The sequence below is a fragment of the Harpia harpyja genome, chromosome 11, assembly GCF_026419915.1.
Source record: "Harpia harpyja isolate bHarHar1 chromosome 11, bHarHar1 primary haplotype, whole genome shotgun sequence".
NCBI classification, from domain to species: domain Eukaryota; kingdom Metazoa; phylum Chordata; class Aves; order Accipitriformes; family Accipitridae; genus Harpia; species Harpia harpyja.
The window spans coordinates 4,136,242-4,158,350 of NC_068950.1; the positions used below are offsets into that span (position 1 = coordinate 4,136,242).

At 58.2% G+C, this 22,109-nt stretch overlaps 1 protein-coding gene across 2 annotated transcripts; it reads right to left on the reverse strand.

Moving 5' to 3' along the window:
- Positions 1–1,029: 1,029 nt before the first annotated feature.
- Positions 1,030–21,592, reverse strand: LOC128148472 (neurturin-like). Of its 2 annotated transcripts, none has more exons than XM_052802333.1 (3): positions 21,273–21,592; positions 3,497–3,649; positions 1,030–1,893 (listed from the first exon to the last, which is right to left on the reverse strand). In XM_052802333.1, the coding sequence occupies exons 2-3, from the start codon at positions 3,636–3,638 to the stop codon at positions 1,445–1,447; spliced, it is 591 nt and encodes a 196-aa protein (XP_052658293.1). In that variant the 5' UTR covers positions 3,639–3,649; positions 21,273–21,592; the 3' UTR covers positions 1,030–1,444. The 2 variants fall into 2 exon arrangements, with proteins under 2 accessions (XP_052658293.1, XP_052658292.1); XM_052802332.1 differs by having other exon boundaries at positions 3,497–3,740.
- Positions 21,593–22,109: the final 517 nt, after the last annotated feature.

Consider the following 22,109-nt stretch of genomic DNA (forward strand, 5'->3'; position numbering starts at 1 on the left):
CATCCCAAACTGAGCTGTCCCATCCCGGGGGATGCCGACCTGCTCCCCAAAATCCTGCAGCAGCATCCCTCGGCTGTGGTGGTCACCTATACAAGCACTCCTTACCGCTACCACGCTGGGATGGAGGTGCATGCGATTTTTTTTCCCCCATTTAGCTGGACCGAGGAGCTGGGACACCGTTGCGATTGGGGGGCGGCAAGCGGAGCATTTTCCCTCGCGTTGGTTAATGCCCAGGACATGACACCAATATTCTCCTTCTGTTTATGATTTGCTTTTTCTGGGAAGAGGGCCAACGGGAGAAAACCCATCAATCCCAGGCAACAAATATAGCCTGCCCAGAAAATGCAAAAGTCTGCGGTCTCATTTATTTCTCCGCAGAGTAAACAAGAGTGACACTGCTGTAAATGCAAACCGGAGCCAAACCCCAGGCCTGAGTCCCCTCTCCTGCACGATTCAAGCCCCGCCGAGGCGATGGGCAATACTCACGTGCTATGGCCGGGAGAGCTGGTCCGGCTTTCGGGGGATGCCGAACCGCGGATGCTCCTACCCGCGCTGCAAACCCGGCGGAGGGCTGCGATTGCCTTGGCTTCTCTGGTGGCCTCGTGAGGCTCTGTCACCTCCCTGGCGGTGGCAGGTCTCCAGCCTGGCTGCCCGCAGGGGGAGGATGGGAGGTTAATCCAGTTACTTCAGATTATCGCGAGTTTTAAGAAGAAAAGCCCAGGGCTGCAGGGAGCGAGGCGACGGCAAAGGGGGCACGAGCGGGTGCGGGGAGCGGAGCCAGAGCCTTTCCCCCGAGCGCAAACCACTGTTGATGCATCCCTGCTCCCAAACACGGGGATTTGGGGTGCCGAATTGCCCCTGGCAGTGCAGGGACCCCGGCATGACGGTCACGAAAACCCTGGCAAACCCACCGGCACCATGCCATATAGAGCAACACCCGCACGACACCCTCTGCGCACAAAACACACCGCCTGTGCGACGTCTCCGGCGTGCGCAGCGCGCCCGTCCCCTCCGCCGCGTGTGGCACCTGCTTTGCAACACCCTGGCTGCTGGTAATAACGCGACCTGTACCTGTGACATAGGATGCACCTCGCGCACCCCCAGCGTAGAACGTGCCCTGTGCATGTCGCACGCCCACCGTCACCCTCCGGAGGGGCCGACAGGGACCCCTGGGCCACCCCTGGCGGGGACGACAGCCGCGAGCAGCCGTCACCGCTCCAACAACCGCAGCCTCCGCCGGCACCGACAACCACGTCTCTAGTCCTGTGCAGCGAGCGGGACGGTAACGCCGAGGGACGCGCCGGCAGCTCAGTCTCTCCTCCTCCGGCCGCGGGTCTGGGGGCTCGTCCCTCTCCCCCCACCGCAGCCCCCGGTCCCTCTGCCTGGCGGCCAGCGGGGTTTCGGGGCCGGGGCATCGCCTCTCCCGCCCGATGGCCCCGGCCCTTCACACGCAGCCGCACTCCTTGGCCGAGAGCTCGTTGACGGTGTAGTAGCGGTTGTAGGCGTCCAGGAAGGAGACGTCGTCGTCGTAGGCCAGCGGCCGGCAGCAGGGTCGAGCCCGGACCTTTTCCTTCTTGATCCTCCTCCTGCTCCTCATGCTTTTCAGCGAGAGGTCGTAGCTCCGGACGGCCGCCTCGCAGGTGCCGCTGCAGTAGCGGAAAAGCACCGTCTCATCCGACTCGTAGCCCAGGCCCAGCTCGCTGACGCTCACCTCCAGCTCCTTCAGGGCGCAGGGTTTGTGGCGAGCGCGGGCACGCTTTCTGCGGCTGCCCGTCCGGGGGAAGAGCGGCAGCTCGTGGCCCCCCGAGTTCATGGCCTGGCTGTAGCGCTCCACCAGCGCCGAGATCAGCTGCCGGATCTCCCCCTCCGTGTAGCTCTCCAGCAAGCTGCTGTCTGCAAGAGAAGGGGAGGACGTTAGCGGCTGTCCCCGGGGGTGGTGGATGTTCCCCGGGATGGAAATCCCCTGGGGAAGGTGGACGTCCTCCAGGATGGAGGTCCCCCGGGGCGGGCGGCTGTCCCCCGCTGCTGGCTCCCGGCTCCCTCCGTGCCCGGCACCAATTGCAAAATTCATCCCTGCAGCCCGACAACGCGTGGCCGAACCGCAGCGTCTCCCAGAAGCCGCCTTTGAGGTGTGCGTGAGGTGCCCAAAGGCTTTAAAACCCAAAGCCCAAGGCCAGAGATCCCCATGGCCTTGGGAGCCCCAGGGTGGGCGCGGGGGGGGGGGGCCATGGCCAAGCCACCCCCAGCCCATGAGGACAGAAAGGCGGCAGGGCAAAAAAAACCCCAAACCCCTCTTCTGCCCTTTCCCTCTTCTGCCCTATTTTCTTTTTTTCTCCCTACCAGCTCTCCCCTGCTTGGAGCTGTCCCAAACAGCCCCTTCCACTGCACAACATCAAGTGCATGCTTAAAAGTCAACTATTTAGGGGAGAAAAAACCCAACCCACAATTAACTCCTGCCAAGCTCATGGGTTCCAGATGCTGCAGCCGGGGAATGGGGCAGCCATGCTTCTCCGGCATGGCTGGATGCTGGCACCGCGGTTGGGATATCGAAAGGATGAAGCGCCTGCAAAGAGCGTCCCGGCAGGAATTAAAGATGCCAGTGCTGCTCCTTGGTGGCATCACCCCAATGTGCAAAAAAAAAAAAAAATTAGAAACCCCATCTGATCCCGACCAAGAGATGATGCTGCAGAAAAGCCATGATGGGATTGAGGAGAAACACCAAAAAATGTAATATTTGCACTGTTTCCCTATGGCCTGGGTGGAAGGGCTGCCCCCCAAGACCCCTAGGCCAGCAGCCAACATGCAAACTGTCCCCAACCGCCACTGGCAACTTTGTCCTAATCCTAAAGCCAGCGTTAGTCCAGCTCAGTGCTGGGGGAGGCACAGGAAAAGCGGAGGAAAGTGTAATTTGACAACTTGTCATCGATTTCAAAATTTCAACCCAAAAAGAAGTTCTTCTGGTTTGGAATCAAAACAAACATGCTGGAGATTTTCAGCACGCTGCCAGCGTGAAGGGGCGAGCGGTGCTGCGGGGGAAGCCGCTGCCTCCCCGCAGAGCGGAGCCGTTCCCCCTCGTTTTCGGCTCCTGTTTGACATTTTGCATTTGTAAAAATAGTGCAGAAATTAAAAAAAAAAATTTAAAAAGCACATTTGGAGCTAAAAAAGCAGCTCCTTTGCTTTAAGATGAGCTGTTTGCATTCCGTTTTCCTAGGTGGAGAGCTGACGTGCTTGCACCAAGGTTTGGTGCCCAGCGGCTGCATTTTTGTAGGACCCCTCACTCGCCGCCCCGAGCCCTCCCCGCTGCACCCCAAGCTCCTCTTTGACCACTCATAAAGGGGATGCACAGAAGCAAGAGATGGCGGCGAGGAAAGCAAACAGGGAATAAACCCGCCGGGCTTTGCTTGCGAGGCGAAAGCGTGCCCCGCTGGGGTTTTGGGGCCGGATCCTGCAGGCGCGGGAGCGGTGGTGGCCCTGGGGCAGAAGTGCAGCAGCTTACACTGGGTGAGCAGCGAGCTGTGGCGTTGCAGGGCCCGTGGGGATCTCCGCGGAGCCGCCGGCAGCGAGGAGGAAGAGGAGGATGCCCGTGAGGAAGACGGCGAGGAAGGCAAGGGGCTGTATTTCCGGCTTCCGTTGAACATGTCTCTACAAACTAAAATGGATAACATGGAACTGAGGAGCATCGATGCAATGGCTGCAAACTTCCATACCTTCATCTTAGAGCAAGTCAGAACATTGAAACTCTGCAAAACAGGCAAAACAAATATCCTTATTACGCGGCCTTCGCCCGTGGCCCCCTCTTCCCTCCCCCCATCCCCATGCCTCGGGCTGGTGGACCATCTCCCATGGGACCACCAGCATCCCCTTGGCTCCATCTCGTCCCCTCCACCCTCCCGAGACTGGTCCAGTGTTGCAATAGGGAAACTGAGGCACAGAGATACGGTGCAGCCCAGGGCTGCGCTGCAAAGGGGAATTGGCCACGGCGGGTGAGGGCGGCTCGGGGCCGGTGGTGGCAGTGGGGACAAGTCAGTGTCCTCGCCCCATCCATCCCCGACAGCACGCAGCCTGGCCGGGCAGGTGGATATCCACCTCCCCTCGCTCCGGCCAGGTTTCCTTGCACCGGGGGCCAATATCACAGTGGGCAGCTGTGAGTAAGGGATGGGCAAACTCATGCCACGCCGGCCTGTGACACCTCTTCGCCCGGCACATCCCGTTTGGGATGTGGCAAGCAGCGGAATGAGCTCCCGTCTCCATCATCCTCCCCGCTCCCTCACCGAGCCCCGGTGTGGTTTGATGTCCCCGTCCTTCGGCGAGGTGCGTGGAGCACCGCGAGTCCGCTCCTGCCATCCTCTCACCCAGATGCTCGACTGGAGCCCAAATCCCTCCCCGCCGGCGCACCGACACGGCAGCTCCATCAAACCCAGCCAAAATCATGAAAACCTCAGGAAAAATGAACAGGGCGGCTGGACTGTCCTGGCGCAGCTGCAAGGCTTGCGGTGGGATGGGGCACCTCGGCCATGCGGATCACCCGGGGTTGCAGCCCAGCACTTCTTTAAAGCACAAACCCCCCCACTGGCATTTCCTTCACAGGTGAGCCAGGCCCTTACCTTACGCCATTCAATTTTCTCCATCCAAAGCAGATTGGATCTGGTGGGATTTTACAACTGACCCTGCAGCCAGGCAGGGCAGCAGGGAATCGGGTCCGTGCTCCCGTCAATGGGCTGGCAGCCATTAAATCCCCATCAAAGACAGGCTCTGGAAAGCGGCACGGACTTGCAGCTGCCTCCTGGCCCCTTTTTTTATTTCAGCTCCTTGCAAACTCCAAACATTTCTCCTTTTTAAATAAATTTTCCACCGGGGAAAAAAAAGAGAGAAGGAAAAAAAAAAAAACCCCATAACCCCAGTTTAGCAATATTTGCCAAATAGAATTTACCAGGGGAAAAAAATGTTTATTTTAAAATGGAATTTGACAGGTTTGCTTTTACTGTTATTGTAGAAAACAACAAGAAGGGCTGTGAACGCTGCCTCATCGCCAGCAACCCTTTATTTTACGGGATGCAGATAATTGCACATTAACTAACAGTAATTATATGCCCTGTAGGTTACAAGATAATTGTAGAAACCAGCCAGAGTCTAAATATTTTCAACTGGGCTATAAACAATGCCAAGCTAGAAAAAGAATAGTTTTGCCATATAAGGAGGTAAGATCATGAAATCCCGCCGGGGTACAAAGCGGCGGAGCTGGCTGAGACACCGCGCCGATAAGCACCGGCAGCAAAACGTGTGTCGGGTCGAGAGTTTGCAGCCGGCTGGTGGGGAGCGTTGGGAGCACTGGGAGGGGGACGGTGCCGTCCCCATCTGCTGCCACTTCTCCTCCTGCGGAGCCAAGGTCGAGCCGGTCTCCTCGTCCTGCAGGCACGGGGAGGGTGATGGAGGCCGCTGGGTGTGTTTGCATCTACTTTCATCATCATATTTAGGTGCCTTAAGTTCAGATTTCTCCTCTGAGATAAAAGCAGGAGCAGGGAACAGCCACCGAAAATGCTCATTGGCATCAAACAGTTCCCGGCAAGGCAGCGGGGATAGGTGCTAAGTGGTGAAGGACCGAGGAAATTGCAGTTTGTTCTCAGACAGCTTGCAAAATTTGGGGAATGAAGGACTCGTGAAGAAATAGCAGCTTCAGGTGAAGCAGAGGGCACAGGTTTTGGAGGTGGGGAAGGGTCCCTGCTTGCGGTGACTTGTTGGACGGCAGCGGTTGGTTGTCCGGGAGGAAAAGCAGCTTTCGGCAGCTGATGTTCGGGCATTTTGGGAGGTGAATTCCATCGTGGACGACCAGCAATGGGATCACACACGACCTAGAGCTCAACCTTCATCGTCACCTCCAGAGCTGTTCCTGGGGGGCTCAGCCCCCTTCACCCTGTGCCAGGGAGGAAAGGGCTGCGATGGAGCAAGGCTGCGACACTTGATCCGTCCACCTGAGGAAGGGCCTCTGGCTTACTGCAAGCCCATAAAATTTTAGGAGAGCGGTTTCAGCCTCACTGCACGTCCCGTAAAAAAGCCTCCTATTTCGGCAGCCAGTAATTTTGGCCCCCACCCGCTCGCCAGTGACCTTTCAAAAGACTAAAACCCTAGTTCCAATGTGCAAAACAATAAAAAAAAAAAAAAAAAGTTCTGGGCTTTGCCTTCAGTTTCTCTTGCTCTAAAAAGCCACAGACCACATGTGCCAACCTGTGGGGAAAGCTGAAGTTCAGGGTGAGGGAAAAGGAAAAAACCACACACACACGCACACAGGAATCACAGCCGTGACTCACCCAGGACGATGTTCGAGCTGCACCCTCCCATATTTCTGGTTTCTACGTATTTTAAACCCACTCCCAGCAACAATAAATAATCACAAGGGGTTTGACATGTGCTCCCTTGGACCTGCCGCTGCAGGCATCGCTGCAGGGCTCTCTTGCCACTCTGTTTGGACACATTGGGTACAGCCCCACTGGCTCAGCCCCATCCTGCAGCCCCCATCCCCAAAACCTCCCCAGGTGCAGACCTGTACCCAAAGGTGCCCGTGCCCCGGGATGCGCCATGCGCCCTGAGCTGCCCGGAGGCGGCGGTTTGCACACGAGCATGCAAAACATTTGCGAGGAGCTGAAATGGGTGAAGCCGGCAGCCGGCGAGACCCGGCGACAGCTCTGGCCATGCTGAGCGATGCCAGGCTCCCACAGGGAAGGGGACCCAGGGCCAAACCTTCACATCTCGAGTGTTTGCTGGCAATGCCAGGCTGCTGTGAAAAAGTTGCCTATGGCTATTGCTCAGCATCTGGTGGGGCAAGTGTTCATAGAATCGTAGACTCACAGAATGGGTTGGGTGGGAAGGGACCTTTCAAGGTCACCTAGTCCAACCCCCTGCCATGAGCAGGGACACCTTCAACTAGAGCAGGTTGCTCAGAGCCCCGTCCAACCTGACCTTGAATGTTTCCAGGGATGGGGCATCGACCACCTCTCTCTGGGCAACCTGTGCCAGTGTTTCTCCACCCTCATCATAAAATATTTCTTCCTCATATCTAGTCTGAGTGTTGATGAGGCCAAGTCTTGCTCCCGCTGGCACAGCAAGGCTCCAGCAAGGAAACACCAGGGTCTTCCCAGCCTGGACCGTGCAGTGCTGGGCACGGCCGCTGCTGAGTCTTGCTGTTGCTGCTTGTTGCTCCGGTCGCATTGCAGCTACTCCACAACGCAAAGGTGCAGCCACCTCCCTGTGTCATCAGCTCCAGGCTCGGCATGGCAGGATGGATATCCCATGTTCCCAGGGCCAGGAGGCAGCCCTGCCACTCAGGGTACCCCAGCTGGCACCCAGACCTGGAAAATTGCCCAGTAAATCCACACTGGTGGCTCGTCCCTCTTGCTCAAAGCAATTTTGGAAAAAGTGTATTGCATGGGTAGGGATGGGGCGGTGGGGTAGGGACGGGGTTTGGCTGCAAGGTAGAGGTGGGCGGCTGTCAGGGTTTAACCCCAGCCAGCAACTAAGCACCACGCAGCCGCTCTATCACTCCTCTCCTCAACTGGACAGGGGAGAGAAAAATATAACAAAGGGCTTGTGGGTCAAGATAAGGACAGGGAGAGATCCCTCAGCAATTACCGTCATGGGCAAAACAGACTCGACTTGGGGAAAATTAACTTAATTTATTGCCAATCAAACCAGAGCAGGGTAATGAGAAATAAAACCAAATCTTAAAACACTTTCCCCCATCCCTCCCTTCTTCCCGGGCTCAACTCCACTCCCGAATTCTCCACCTCCTTCCCCCCAGTGGCGTGGGGAACAGGGGATGGGGCTGGGGTCAGTTCATCACACCTTGTCTCTGCTGCTCCTTCCTCTTCAGGGGGAAGACTCCTCACTCTTCCCCTGCTCCACTGTGGGGTCCCTCCCATGGGAACACAGTCCTCCACGAACTTCTCCAACGTGGGTCCTTCCCGTGGGCTGCAGTTCTTCACAAACTGCTCCAGCATGTGTCCCTTCCCCGGGCTGCAGTCCTTCAGGCACAGACTGCTCCAGCGTGGGTCCCCCGCGGTGTCACAAGTCCTGCCAGCAAACCTGCTCCAGCGTGGGCTCCTCTCTCCACATGTCCTGCCGGGACCCTGCTCCAGCACGGGCTTCCCACGTGGTCGCAGCCTCCTTCGGGCATCCCCCTGCTCCACCGTGGACCTCCCTGGGCTGCAGGGGGACAACCTGCCTCACCATGGTCTTCCCCACGGGCTGCAGGGGAATCTCTGCTCCGGCGCCTGGAGCATCTCCTCCCCTCCTTCTTCACTGACCCGGGGGTCTGCGGGATTGTTTCTCTTACATGTTCTCGCTCCTCTCTGGCTGCCGTTTCTGTGCCCGCCACAACTTTTTTCCCTTCTTACATCTGTTATCCCAGAGGCACTACCACTATCGCTGACAGCCTTGGCCAGCAGCGGGTCCATCTTGGAGCCGGCTGGCACTGGCTCTATCGGACATAGGGGAATCTTCTAGCAGCTTCTCACAGAAGCCACCCCTGTAGCCCCCCCCCCGCTACCAAAACCTTCCCACCCAACCCTGATACAGTGGCTCACATGCCGGGCTGGGGGGGACAAGGTTGCTCTAGCTTTGCCCCCTCTTTCTGGAGGGGATGGAGGAAGCCAGCAAACCTGGAGCTTTGGGGTGCCACAGGAACTGTAGGTGCAAAAATGTGGCTGCGAGGGTGTGCCAAGGGACTGATGGCGAGCGCAGGGCGCAGGAGGGCTCGCAGAGAGCTGCAGCCTCATCCGAGGATGCCCGCTCCTCGCACAGCCTCCTCTGCCAGCAAAAAAAAAATCCTTCTTTTCACAGGGCAAACAGGCAAGTACGGCTGTGCTGGGCACCCTGCTCGGCTTTTACCGCGCATCTCTGGGAGCCAAAACCCATCGAGGCATCGCAGCTTTACGAGTCATCCTCTGCCACAGGCTGTACCTGCGCATTTACTCCAACCCCAAAATACACCCACTGAAGCCACACCACCCATGGTCCATGGTGTGCTGTGAGGGGGTTTTTCGGTCAAGTCCTGGCAGGGTTTGGGTGCTCGCAGCAGCATTACATCCCGGGGAGGGACCCAGGGATCCTCCCCAGCTCGATGAAAGGCCAAAGTTTGCGCTCAGCTTTTTCTTCTGGAGAACAGCCCAAAAGCTCCCTATTTTCCTGCATTCTCCTGATAATCCATTAATGCGATCACAACTGCCTAGCCGCACTGTGCCTGCTGCCAAGATGGGAAACTCAATCCCACAGAAGACCCTTCCCTGCCGGACAGCCCCCAAACCAGCCCCGTTTCACAGGAGCCCAGCACTAAAACCACTCTGGCATGAAGCCTTTGCTCCCGCAGCCTTCTCTGCTGTCACCTGCCCCGCTCTCATCCCCGCTGCAGCCAGCTCCTGTCCGGGCTCACTGCTTTCCAGGCAGAGGAGAAACCGCTCCGTGTCCTGAAGAATTGGAAATCTTAAGGAAAAACAACAAATAGCAGCACAGCCAACTCCCATTGCTTAGTCTGGAGGGAGCAAGTTGATTATCTTGGCTCCCCCCACCGCTGCAGATCCTCCCAAAAACCCTCCATGAGCTCCTCGTGCCTCTCATCTTTCTTTTCAAAGGGGATCCAACAAATCCATCCCACGGCCCTAAGTAAACTTTTCCAAGGCTTGATTACCCTCACTGTTCAGCAAAAAAAAAAAGTCAAATCAATTGAGTCTCATTTCTAGTTGGAGTTTTCTTTGCTTCAGCTCCCGAGTGTCGGTGTTTCCGCTGCCTTTTCCTACTAAATCAAAAAGCAGCAACCCCTTCCCTGCAGATGTGTTACCTTCGCTCACAAAAACAGAACATTATGGGCTTCTCGGACTTCCCTCGCTTTTCATGGTCTCAGTTTTTCTCATAGCTCTTTTTTTTCTAACCCATTTCCAATTTTTCAAGCAGACAGGATTTGTTTCCAATATCCGCTGACTCATTAAAGCCTCAGCTCCTGGAGTCACGAGATGAAGGAGGAAAAGCAGAGTTTTATTTTTTTTACCCTAAATCCTCCTTGCTGCAGGGGGAAAGAGGAGACGCAAAAACTTTCAGTCCTGACGCTTCAAAGCCCAGAATGCAGAGAACCCAAAAGACATTATATCATAAGTGTGTCATAAATTTTCAGTCGATTCATGCTTCCGGGCATTGACTCATTATTTTCAAGCGCTCGGCCTCAGCCACGCTGCAAGAATGGATGAGGCCACGGAGTGGCCGAGAGGTTTTTTTGGCAACACAAACCACTTGGAAAGACAAAGGCCTTGATGGGACATCAGAGAGAGCTTCCACCTGCCACACACTGTTTATTTTAGTGCCTTACATGGGAGCCAAGCTGCTTTGAAATCCTGGCTCCTCATGACTCACCCCGCAGGAATTAAACAATTTCCATCCAGGCTCACCGTGAAGCAGCTCCAGGGGCTGCTGAAAAGCGGCTCCTCCAGCAGCGGCCTCCAGCTCAACGCCTGGTCCTGCTCGAAGGACGGTCGGCCGGTCCCGGAGGGCATGGGGGTGGCAGAGAGACCACCCGGGCAGACTTTCCGCCAAACTTATCGCAAGCTCCTGACATGCTTTTTGGGGAATCGAACCCCCCAAAAGAGCATCGGGGTGTCTGACACCCCTGACCAGGGCGGATGCTGCACTGAGAGTACTAGCCTGCAGCGGGATGGCCAATGCCCCAGGGTCAAACCAGCCCCCAAATGGCAAAATTGGCCCCAAAATGAGGAGCGTTGAAAGGAAAAAAGCCCCAAACTCTGATCTGAGTTGAACTGTTGAATTTTCCTGCTCATTTGACAGTAAGTGGGTGCATAAAGGAGGGGAAGGAGGACAATGTCCCCATCTCCAGCTCTGCTCCGGGGACACGGAGTGCCACCATCTCAGCGCAGCCATCCCCTTGGCTGGGGACACGGGGCAGCGGCACCCACGTCCTTGCCGGCTGCTCTCTCACCCCGGCACCGTGGCACAGCCTGATGCTTTGAATGCCAAAAGCGACGATGGCCGCGGCGCATCCCACAGGCCCGCAGCGTTGGCTCATCCCTGCGCCGCCTTCCTCCCCTCCCCAGCTCTCCCCGCTCCCCCGTAAGCAAAACCAGAGCCGAGCGCGGGACAGATGGTTCTGCTTTGCCTAAGTGAAAACCAGCCCAACGCAAGAAACTCCAAAGCTCTTCCCGCAGACCCAGCTTCCCCCAGTCCCCCCCCCCAAAAAGGGCCGACCACAAACAAGCCAGACCCTCATCCCTGGGCTCCCTGCCGCAGCCCAGCTCCTCTGGGAAAACCTTTTGGGGCGACCGCCAAAGCCCCTCCTGGCTGCAGCCGCTCGGCTCTGGTGAGGAAATGGCAGCGGCGGAGCTGGTCCCGCACCCATGGGATGGCGGAGGGGGAGAAGGGGCCACGGCTGGGCGAGCATCAGCGTTCCCGGCAGCGCGGGGAGCCCCTTGGCTGAACACGCCAACCGTCGGCAAGCTGCACCGTTCCCACGCTGACATGACATTTACATTCAGGTTGAATTACGGCGGGTTTGGTTTACATCCCTCCACACAGCTGGGTAAAAAAAAAAAAAAAAAAACAAAAAACCAAACCCCACAACCCCATCATCACAATAAAAATAATAAGAAAAATAAGTCCTCACCAAGCCCATGCGACACAGCTGAAGGATTTCCTAGGGGCACGTGCACCCTGTGGTGCCGCAGGCGATGCCAGTGGATGATGGCCATGCTGTGCTCCAGGTCGTGGCTGGAGAAGGAAGATTTCACAGCTTTGCCGCAGCTGGGATGCTGCGTCTCAACGTGAGCAGCAAGGTTGGGGCACAGCTTTCCAGCCCTGCTGAGCTCAGCCAGGGTAGTTGCCATCAGACGGAGCAGCCCCGCTTTTGGCCCCATCCGTGTTCCCACCATTTCCCTCATTTCGGATTTCAGGGAGCCAAACCAGCTCAAAGGCAGCCAGGCTGAGCACTGGAGATGGCACCAGGAGGTGGCAGGAATTTCAGGTACATTAACTCATCCGAGCCATACATGCATCCCGCATCCCTCGGCACCTCCGGCGATGTGCCTCACCGAAGGGCATCATCTTCTCCCCACGGGCCGTAGAGCTGGGAACGAGCAGGCACAGGACCCCCTGCAGACCCCACGGCATGGCCAGAGCCCCGTGCCAAGGAGGAGATGCCCTGTCCCGTGTCCCTGAGCTGGGGGAGCCGACGGCACCGATGGGAACTGAGCAAATGCTGCCAGCGAGGGGGTTTGGGAGCTCTTCCAGGAGGGGATGGAGTACAGGGGAGAAAAATCCCAATTTGTGCCACGGCCAAGGGGCACCTTGAAGAGCTGTCCCTGCATGGCAGGGGACAGCATCCTGCTGCCCCAAGCCACGCTGGCTTGGACGGGCAGGAGAAGCCAAACTCACTGGGACGGAAAACCCAGTGCCAGTGCCCTGTGCAGTGCCTGGCACCGCTCCGGTGCCCCCAGCCCAGAAACCTCAGGGCCATGACCCACTCGCCTCCCCTGCCCACCTCCCGGAGCACAGCCAGCCCCACTCAGACCCATTTTGGGGCTCGACTCCTCCAAGGAGTCCTCGCGAGCCAGATGCCGGGATGATGCCGACCAGTCTCACCATCTCCCGTCCCTCCCGTGGGATTTCTGCTCTCACCGTCCGGCGTGCGCCCCGACACGACGCGGGGCTGCGGGGAGGCAGGTGGCCCCGCGGGACACATCCACGCCGTGGGAGGCAGCGAAAGCACCTTTGATTCCTTCCCTGGAGGTCCCACGCGAGCTTTCATGTCATTAATTAACAGGGGATACAGCGGGTGCGTGGCGGGGAGGAATCCCGCTGCAGACGCGGACCCGAGCACAGCAGCATGGTGATTTCTGCCGCGGTGTCCCGCTGGGTCCCCTCGTTGGGACCGGCTTAGCCCTGGCTGGGCTTAGCTGATCCCTGCGTGGGCAAATAAAGATGCTGCTTTCTCTCCAGCCTTGGCTGCCCTCATCTCCCACCCTGCCGCTCCCGTCCTTGCCGCTCTCTCTGTCACTTGCCGGGGCACGACGGAGGCAGAAACGCAGCTGCAATATAAATCAGCATTAAAAAAAAAAAAAGCAGTTTAAATGCAGCACGACTCACTGCAGTGTTCACCCTGCCCGGCCAGCACAGGGACACCCGGGTGGTGCCTGCACAGAGGTCTGGGGGCACCCGGCCAAGACCTCCACCCCCAACATCCCTCATACGCCGGTTCTGCAAAAAAATCCTTGAAAACATCACATTTTGGGGATCTCTGTTCTTCTTCCTAGCTACAGCGTTTAAAAATCCTAGCTGGTTGGACACGGGCGGTGTGGTCCCCAGCTCGTGGGTTCCAGCACGTGCTGGTCCCCAGCCTGGCGGCTGCATGTCCCTACTGACCCTGACAAGGTGTAACTGCTTCGTCAAGGTCAGCAAGGCTATAGCAACCCAAAAACCTTTATAAGCTGATTCAGTCAGGTCTAAGCAGCAGCAAGAGCCACCCTTTATGATAAGAGATGAGTAATTAGAGACAAAATTATGATAAATGCTTCAGGATGGTATTGCTTGGCACGTCAGCTGGAGCAGAGAGTGTCGCTTGTGGCATGACGCGAAATAACGCCATAACGGGAAACGAGGTGGGAATAAAAACTGCAAAAACCCCCATTGATGCAGCCAAATCCCATTTGCTGATGGGCAGAGAAAATAAAAACATATCGTTTGAAATCCCACTAAACCTAGGACAGTTTCTGTACCCCTGCAGGAAATCAGGGATAACTCCAGCCAAAAAAAAAAAAAAGCACAAGCAAGACCCCCCACAGTGCTGGGCACCCATGGGTGCTGGTGTGCCAGAAAACAGCAGTCTTATGCACTGCCTGACACTGTTTCTCCAGCCCAAAATTTCCCCCTCATGCTGAAACCTGAAGTCTGAACGTCAATTTTTTTTTTTTTGGAGTGACAAACCACCCCCCCATGCACTAAATAACCACGCGATGCCAAAAAGGGGCGGTTCGTCGGAGGAAACTAATTACTGTGGCTTGTTTGAACAATCCCAGTGCCTCAGGAAATAGGGTTAAAAGCTTAAATTTTGGCAGTGAGACGGAGCCCAGGCCCCAGATGTGCTTTCCTCTGGGCCGGTTTCAACACCGCTGGTATCTGTGAGCTGCCACGGGTGCTCTGGGGGCAAAATCTCCTTTTTTCCCAAGAAAGGAAAAGCCCTTGGTGGGATCCAGGAGGGAAAAACACGACAGAGGCAGGAGGGCAAGAGGGCTGCCATAAAAGCATCGCCTCCTCCCATGCAGCAGCTTTGGCTGCTTTCGCCTTCCCTGTTTTGTAGGGTTTTCCTTCTTTGCGGATTTGGCTGGCGTCGCGGCACACTCCAGCTCCCCCAAATCCCCGGGGGGGTCACTGTGCTGCAGCGTGCCTCAGTTTCCCCTTTGCAAAAATGCCCTGGGAGCATGATGGCCCTTGAAAGACTCCGTGTATTAACTCCCCCTTTTTCCAAGGCGCCCGTGGGAGCAGAGCGGCCACCTCTGGCTTTTCCACGTGTCTCCGGTGAGCTGGCATTGTCCCTTCAGCTCCCACCTTAATAATTCCCATTCTCATCCCCAGAGAAACAGATCCTGCCCTATCCCAGCATCCCTGCAAGCAGGACAGGTTGAGCCAGAAACAAGGCATGCCAGGGGCAGGACGGGGGAGTTACAGCCCCGAGGTGCCCCCATGAGGGATGAGCACCCATCTGCATCCCTGAACAGCACCCATCCGCATCTCTCAACAGCACCCATCCGCATCCCTCAACAGCAACCAGACCAAGAAGCACTGGTGATGCCGATGCCACCTCCAGCCTGGCAATGGGAAATCCCCTGTATCTTCACTCCTTTTTTCTCTCTATATATTTAATTTCTTTTTGCACAGAAGGAGCTGGCTTGTCAAGGCGCCCGCCGGGGATTACAGCGCTTTGCTGAGGGCAGAGAGACCCGAGAGAGGTTTGCAAATCCAATTTGCACTAAACCCTTCCAGTGGGTTTTGGACGGTGCACAGACTAATATCCCATTAGCATTTACTGTCCGACTCCAGCAGCAACTGCCGACATATTGAACCACTTAGTGCTGCTCCAGAGTGAACAAATGAGAAATTCCTCCTGAGACAGCAACAGCAGTGGACTGGGAATGGAGATTTTTGGGTGGTGGAAGTTTGAAACTGGGAGATGCTTGGGATAAAGAGGGCTGGAGATGATGGGAATAGCTGGAGGGTCCCCAAAAGGCAGCAGGTCAGAGTCACCTGGGCCTTTGCATGCAGAGATGGTGATACAGTGGTGCAGCATCATGCTGATGCAGACAGACAAGTCCCCGGAGCTTTCCTGTCACTGTGGGGAAAACCTGCTTGGGATGCCCTCAGGGACCAGAGGCTTTCAGCATGGAAGAGCCACACAGCTCCCGACAAAGCAAAGTTTTGCCCTCTGAGCCCTCTGATCACACCCAAGCGATCCCAGGACATCGCTGGGGGAGAACTATGGAGGCATTGCCCTTCCCACCCGTCTCCTGCAACTCCAGATCAGATCTAATCGAGCTTGTGGATAAGAGATCGGGATTGGTTTTCCTGCCCCCAGCCGACAGCGTGGTGTGCTCTGCGCTGCCATAAAACGTTCTTTGCAATCAAAGCGCGGCCGTTCAAACCCTGCCCGTGCTCCTGTGGAGAAGCCGGCACCGTCAGCAAGGTGAGGGCAGGACTGCGAGGCGACGTGGGCAGGAACAATCTGCCCCTTTTCTGCCAATTTTCCACCCTTCCCAGCCCAGAGGTTGCAGCGGGACCCGCTGGCGCTGCTCAGAGCAACAGGAAATTAAAGAAAGCGCTGCTGGAAGATAACGGTGCGGCTGGAGGAAGAGCTCCAGCAAGAAGATGGGATTGCTGCGCATCTCTTCTCCTGCTGCCTGCGGGAGCGGAGCCGGCAGGCACAGCCAAGCCCTACACCCCGCCGTCATCCCCGTCCTGGCGGGGAGCCCTGGGCCGGCGTGCCGATGCCACCTCTCCTCCACAGCCCATCCCTCCACAGCTCCTGTGCCGGCGTTTGGGGATGGAAAAGGTAATTGTCCTCAGATCTGCTCCTGGAGACAGGAGGAGAGCCAGATCCCCCACTCCTCCCCGTCGGTCCTCTGCCAGGGAGATCCTACCGCAAGTGATGCTTTGCCAGGGCACAGCCAGCCATCACCATCCCTTCTTGCCTATGCATCCCTCCTCCGCCCGTGCTCAGAGGGCTCGTGCCACCCAAATCCTGGCTGGGTCCTTTCAGCCTCTCCCAAGCACCCTTGGGCACTAAACAGGCGTGTGTGTGTCCCCGGTTTGGGGAAGCGAGGTGAGACCGCCGGCACCCAGCCCGGCTCGGCTCGACTCGGCAGAGCATCGCTGCCAGTGGTCGCCTCCCACGTCCTCCCGCCACGTGTGGCGGCTCCGCCGCTGGCACCATCCCTCCCAGACAGCTCCGTGGAGCTGCTAAGCCTCAAAAATGTGCTCTTAATAAGCCAGCACCACTTAACGAAGACGGCAGCTGCCCTATTAAATCAGAGGCGAGCCTTTCCTCGGGGACACCCCGGAGGGACGGGACTGGTGTCCCCGGGTGGGATGCAGCACCTGCTCGAGGGGATGAAGATGTTTTAATTGGTACCCAAGGTTTTGGCTGGCTTTGGTCCCCCCATGTTGCACAAGGGCACAGCATCCCTGCCTGTCGTGGGGAAGGCAGCAGAGAGGGAGAACCCCAGGGAAAAGCCAAAAGGCCACTCCAGCAACTTTCTGGGAGCATCCCCTGCCCTTTCCTCCCGGCACGGCTCTGCTGGCTGCAGCCCAGAGCTGCTTGCGGACGACAACCACTGGGATGAACCCCACAAGGATTTGGGATTTTGGCTTGCAGCCCTGTGGTCAGTGGCACAGGGACGAGCTGACCCTGCTCTGCTCCGGGAGCGCAGCACGAGGCTGCCCGGGGCAGCAGGACTGGGGGCTCTGCCCCATTTTACGGGGCCAAGAGGTCTTTGGCCACCAGCCGCCTTCACCAAGTCCAACAGCCCCAGTGTTTTATAGGGGAGGGTCAGGGAACAACAACAGCCGGCAATAAATACACCCCGTGCTCCCAGCCAGCTCCATCAGAGCACAGCCAAAACCAACATTATTAAAAGCAAAAAAGCCACCACAAGCCATGCAGAAGCCCGTGGCCTGGTCAGCGATGCGAGCGCTCAGCGCTTTTGCAAACAGCTCTGCCATCGCAAGTGAGACCCAGAGATGGCAAAGACGGGGCAAAAGTGGTTCTCAACCCAGGACTCAACCAAAACATGTTTGTCGATGCCTGGATGCCCCTGGAGCTGCCATGGCCTGGAGACAGCAAGGGTAGTGGGCTGCCAGCCCTCCCCAGCCCCAATGATGGCTGTTTACTCTATCCATCCCCAAAATCTTGGCCTATTTGCTTGCTTTACATAGGCTTCAAAAATCGGCATTCATTTGGTTCCTTCGGGGACACATTTTTCTCCCTGGGAAGGACTAGGGGTGGGCTTACAACCACCTCACCCCTCTGCCACAGCCTGGAAAAAAGCAAGCCAAGGTGAAATCGAGGGGTTCCCTAAAGCCCAGAGCCCCATTACAGCAAACTCCGCAAGCCCGGACCCTGCTCACGAATGATCTACTTGCTCAGCACTGGGCATTGCCCAGGAGGGCTTATGGATGGGATTTATTGCCCTGCCCCAAGCACCACGTAGCCAGGTCCCTGCACTGCAAAAAAGCTGCTGAAAAAGAGAAAAATGCAACTCCTGACATGAATTATTGCGGCCAGGGAGTGATGCTAAAGAAGGAACTTCCCCTCCTGGGACACCTCCTGCTGCGCCAGGGCTGTGCGGGGATGCCGGCTCCTCGGAGCGCTGCCTTCCCCCAGCAAGCGCCAGGCAGGGCTACCCTGCTTCCCTCCCGGCAGCTACCATCCACCCCCTTACACACTCGGTTTGGACAAAGTTCAAAGGAAACCTTTTCTGCTGGAAAAAAAAAAATTGTGGTTCCATCAAAATCAAAACACTTCATGAAAACCAGCGTTGATGCGGCTGACATTGCTTATTAGGGGACTGACATGCTGGCGACGCGGCCTTTGAACAGCTGCAGAAGGAAATGCTTTTTTGTCGTCGTTCGAGAACAACGCGGTGGCAAATAGATTGTTTCAATTTAGCTCTTTGGATGCTAAGTTACAAAGTGAGCCCGTTTTGGGTTTCGTGACAAAGAAGCGATGGGAACGAAACTGCTTGTGGCATTTCCCTTCCCAGGGCAATCGCAGAGGGGGTTGCTTCGTGCCTATGCTCTCGGGATGCTCCTTCACACGAGAGCATCTCTGCACCATGCCCGGCACAAGCAGGAGGGAGCAAGTTTGGGCTTCTTTTCCTCTCCTCCAAGTTTCCTGGAGAAAGACTACTCCAAACTGGCCAAATCCCAGAAAAAGCTGGGTTGGGTGGGATTTCTCCAGTCCAACCAGCTAACGGTAGAGCTGGAGCAGACGGCTCACCCTGACCAAGGGACCGGTCCACCCCATGGCTGCATCGCTGCGGCAGCACTCCTGGGATGCCAAGTGATCCCTGGCACAGTGGGAATGGAAGGCCTGGGTGGTACGCGGGTCCTCACCCCCTCCCTGCACACACCGAGCCCTGGGAGCCACTGGAATGGGATCACATGCTGCTGCTCTGCCGGGCTTAGCAAGGGTCCTGGAAGTGGGATAGTGCACATGTGCTTTAGCTTAGAACAGCAATGAAATTGCCTGTGGCACCAGGGGAAAAAAAAAAACAAAACACACCAGTAAAACACACACCCCAGTCCTGAGCTGCACTACTGCACCTCCTGCGATGGACACCCACGCGGGGCCCCTGGACCTTCCCCTCCTCTCAGCATCTCCCTCTCCGCCAAGACTCAGCCCTGCTGGGTACCGTGAGATGCTCTGTAGGCAGGGGCTGACATCAATAGGCAGTTGTTGGCTCTTTGTGACCCCCCCCAAGCCCACCCCTGCGTGGGCATGGCGTGGCTCAGCATCTCACAGGATGGGGCTCTCCTGGGTAAAGCTGCCTGCCCTGTGTGCTGAATGCCACCGGACCGGGAGTGTGCATGGCACGCGCTGGGGACAGCCAAGGTGACGCCTGCTCTGGCCACGCTGGGCTGTGTTTAGGGCCACACGAGAGGTACCTTGACCTCAAAAAGTGGGTATTGCAAATCTTAGATCCTCCCTTGCAGTCCCCCAAAGGTGGAAATCAACCTTAAAAGCATGCCCTGGAGCCCCCGAGCCTGGTACGGTCACAGGAGAGCAGCCCAAGGGCAGCCCTAGGAGGGGCCTTTCACTGGGAGAGCAGGGAGATGGCTGAGCGGAGAGCTGTGATTCGCATCTGCACCGTGGGAGGGCACCCAGTGCAGCCGCAGCCAGGCCTGCTCCAGCACCCAGCACCACCCAGTCCTCCCTCAGCACAGGCACCCAGGGGTGCCCACCTCCCAGCAAGAAGGGACACCGGAGCAGTGCCAGGACCTGCATGTCCACCCCCCGCCGGCTGTGTCACAGCGGACTGGACCAGCTCGTCTTATTTACAGCCCGGGGGCTGGATGCCAGGAGGCCTGGAAGGTGCTGGGTGCTCCCCTTGCCCTTGAAAATCCTGTGACGGTGCAGCCCGGGAGGAGCCTGGCCCTGGTGCCGCATCCTGCTGCGAAGTAGCTGCAACCGCACACAGACTGATTGCAAAGCGGGAGGGACAGCCTGGCATCCCCCGGGATGCCTGCAGCCGGCATCGGGATGCACTGCACCTTCTCTGCTCCTTCCTCCAGGCAAGACACGAGCTGGACCAGGATTGAGCAAGCACTTCGAAATCCAGCGCTACTTAAAAACTTGAAATATAGAAACGTAGGAAAGTCTCGTTTTCTTCCACCCAGCTCAGCCCTGGAGCTGCTGGGGACGGAGGCGGAGGACGAGCCCGCAGCCTGCCGCCGGCTGACGGGCGGCTCTGTGGTGACACTGAGGATGCTCACACCGGGGCACTGCCACAGCCCAGAGCAAATCTCAGGAGCAGCGTCTCTAGCTCTGCTTTGCAACCAGAGTCAGCGCTGCTCTGCTTTGCAACCTGGAGTCAGTGCCACGGCAGGTAGGTTTGGGTCTGAACCAAAGGCCCTGTTAAAACCAGCAGCTAAAAACCCAAAACCAGGTGCTCAAGCCTCCTAAAATCTTGCCCAGAAACCCCCACTTCCCTGCTCGATGCTGCCCTGTACCATGCAGCATCTCGGCCGCTTCTGCCATTAAATCTAGGAGCACCCACAAACACGAGAGTCTGAATTTGGGATCCACAGATGATCCTGGCTTCAGACCTGGGAGTTCAGCACACGACTCACACGCCGCTTCCGACAGCAGGCAGTCCCTTCTCCCGCTGCGATAAACCATGCCCTCGACCCAGCGCCTAATTGTGGATTGGCTCCCGAAGCAACGAGGGGATTTAAATCAGTGCTGGCTACAAGCTACCATATATGTGCAATAAAGACATCCGAGGTCTAAGTTGTTTTTTTAAAGCCTTCGTACAGACCGCAGCAAGAGTGGGAAATTCCCTCCCTCGACGCCGGGGTGAAATTCGCCTCCCAGCCCCTGCAAAGCTCTGGATATGGTTACCACAGCTCGGCGGCGGCCGAAAGCTGGCGGCTGGAGCCGGGAGAAGGTGACGGGGTTGCAGATGCAGACAGAACCCGGTCGTAGATCCTTCCGTTTCTTAAAACTAATATTTAGACAGGACGCATTTTTTCCCCCCCACCTCCTGTGAATAAACTGCACCCTGAGCCGTCCCTCGCCGTGTTTGTGTTTCTGCGTGGCGGGACGGTCTCCAAGTATGAAGCAAACTCCTTCGGCAGCCGCAAAGGCCGCCCCGACACCGAGCGGGAGGTGGGCGGCGGGGGGGCCAGATCCTGGCTGTTCCCCCCCCTATTCCTCCTCCTCCTCGCATCCTCCGAGGAAGCTCAAAGGACCCGATTCTGCCCCATTTGCGGGTTGGCAGCATCCGACCCCGCCGGGCTCGGATGGGACCGGGGGGAAATAAAAAGGGATAAAACCCAGGGCTGGGCACCGCGGGACCGGGTGCCCCCCCTAGGGGAAAGAGGCTCCGCCGGGACCCCCGGAGCCGCCCCCCGGGTCCCGCACCGCCGGGTGAAGGGCAGGATCCGTCCCGGTTGCGGGCAGGTGCCCGTGGCCGCCTCTCCCCGAGCCGGGGACCGGGGCCGACCGCGGGGCTTACCTGGACGCCGGGCCGGTGCTCAGGGCTCAGCGGCGATTCCGTGCCGGGGCCGGGACACGCGTGGGACCGGGGACCGCCATGGAGGAGAGGCGGAAAGGCTCGCTACGGCGTGGGTCCGCCTGGGCTGGGCTCGGCACGGCGCGGCTGGAGCACGGCACGGCTCGGCACGGCACGGAACGGCGGGGGGGGGGGGGGGGGGGCTCGGCCACCGCCTCCTCCCCGCGGCGGGGGGCGGGTTTGGAGCCGGCCGGTTCCCCCGCCCCACCCGCGCCCGCCTCCACCCGGTCCCGAGCCGGGCTGCGCTCCGGTGCCGGTGCCGGTGTCGGTGCCGGTCCCGCCCGCGTCCCGCAGCCCAGGCGTGTCCGTGGCCCCCCCCCGGTGGAGGCACCGGTCGCCTCTCGCAGCGGAGCCGATGGGGCCGGCCCGGCCCCGCCCCGCCCCGCCCGGGCGCAGCCAGACCCCCCCGGTCCTGCCCCGCATCCCCGGTGCTACCAGCCCGCAGCCCCGGTCTTGCCCCCCCCCCCCGCATCGCCCCGCTCCCCCAGTTCCCGAATCCCGGACTCCTCGGTCCTGCCCCCGCCCCCGCAGTTCCCTGCCTCTGGACCCCCCCCCCCCCCCGGTGCTGCCCCTGGACCCGGTGCCCGAGCCCCGGCCCACGGGGGGCTGTGCGGGCTGGGGGCCTCGACCCCCCCCCGGGGAGGCACGCACCACGCAGGGCTGGCTGTGGGCAGCGCCCAGCCCGGTCTCGGTGCCTGAATCTCCCCTCGCAGCGGTACCCAAAGCCCCCCCAAGCTTCATCCCTTCCCATAGTGGTACCCAAAGTCCCCCCAGCCACAA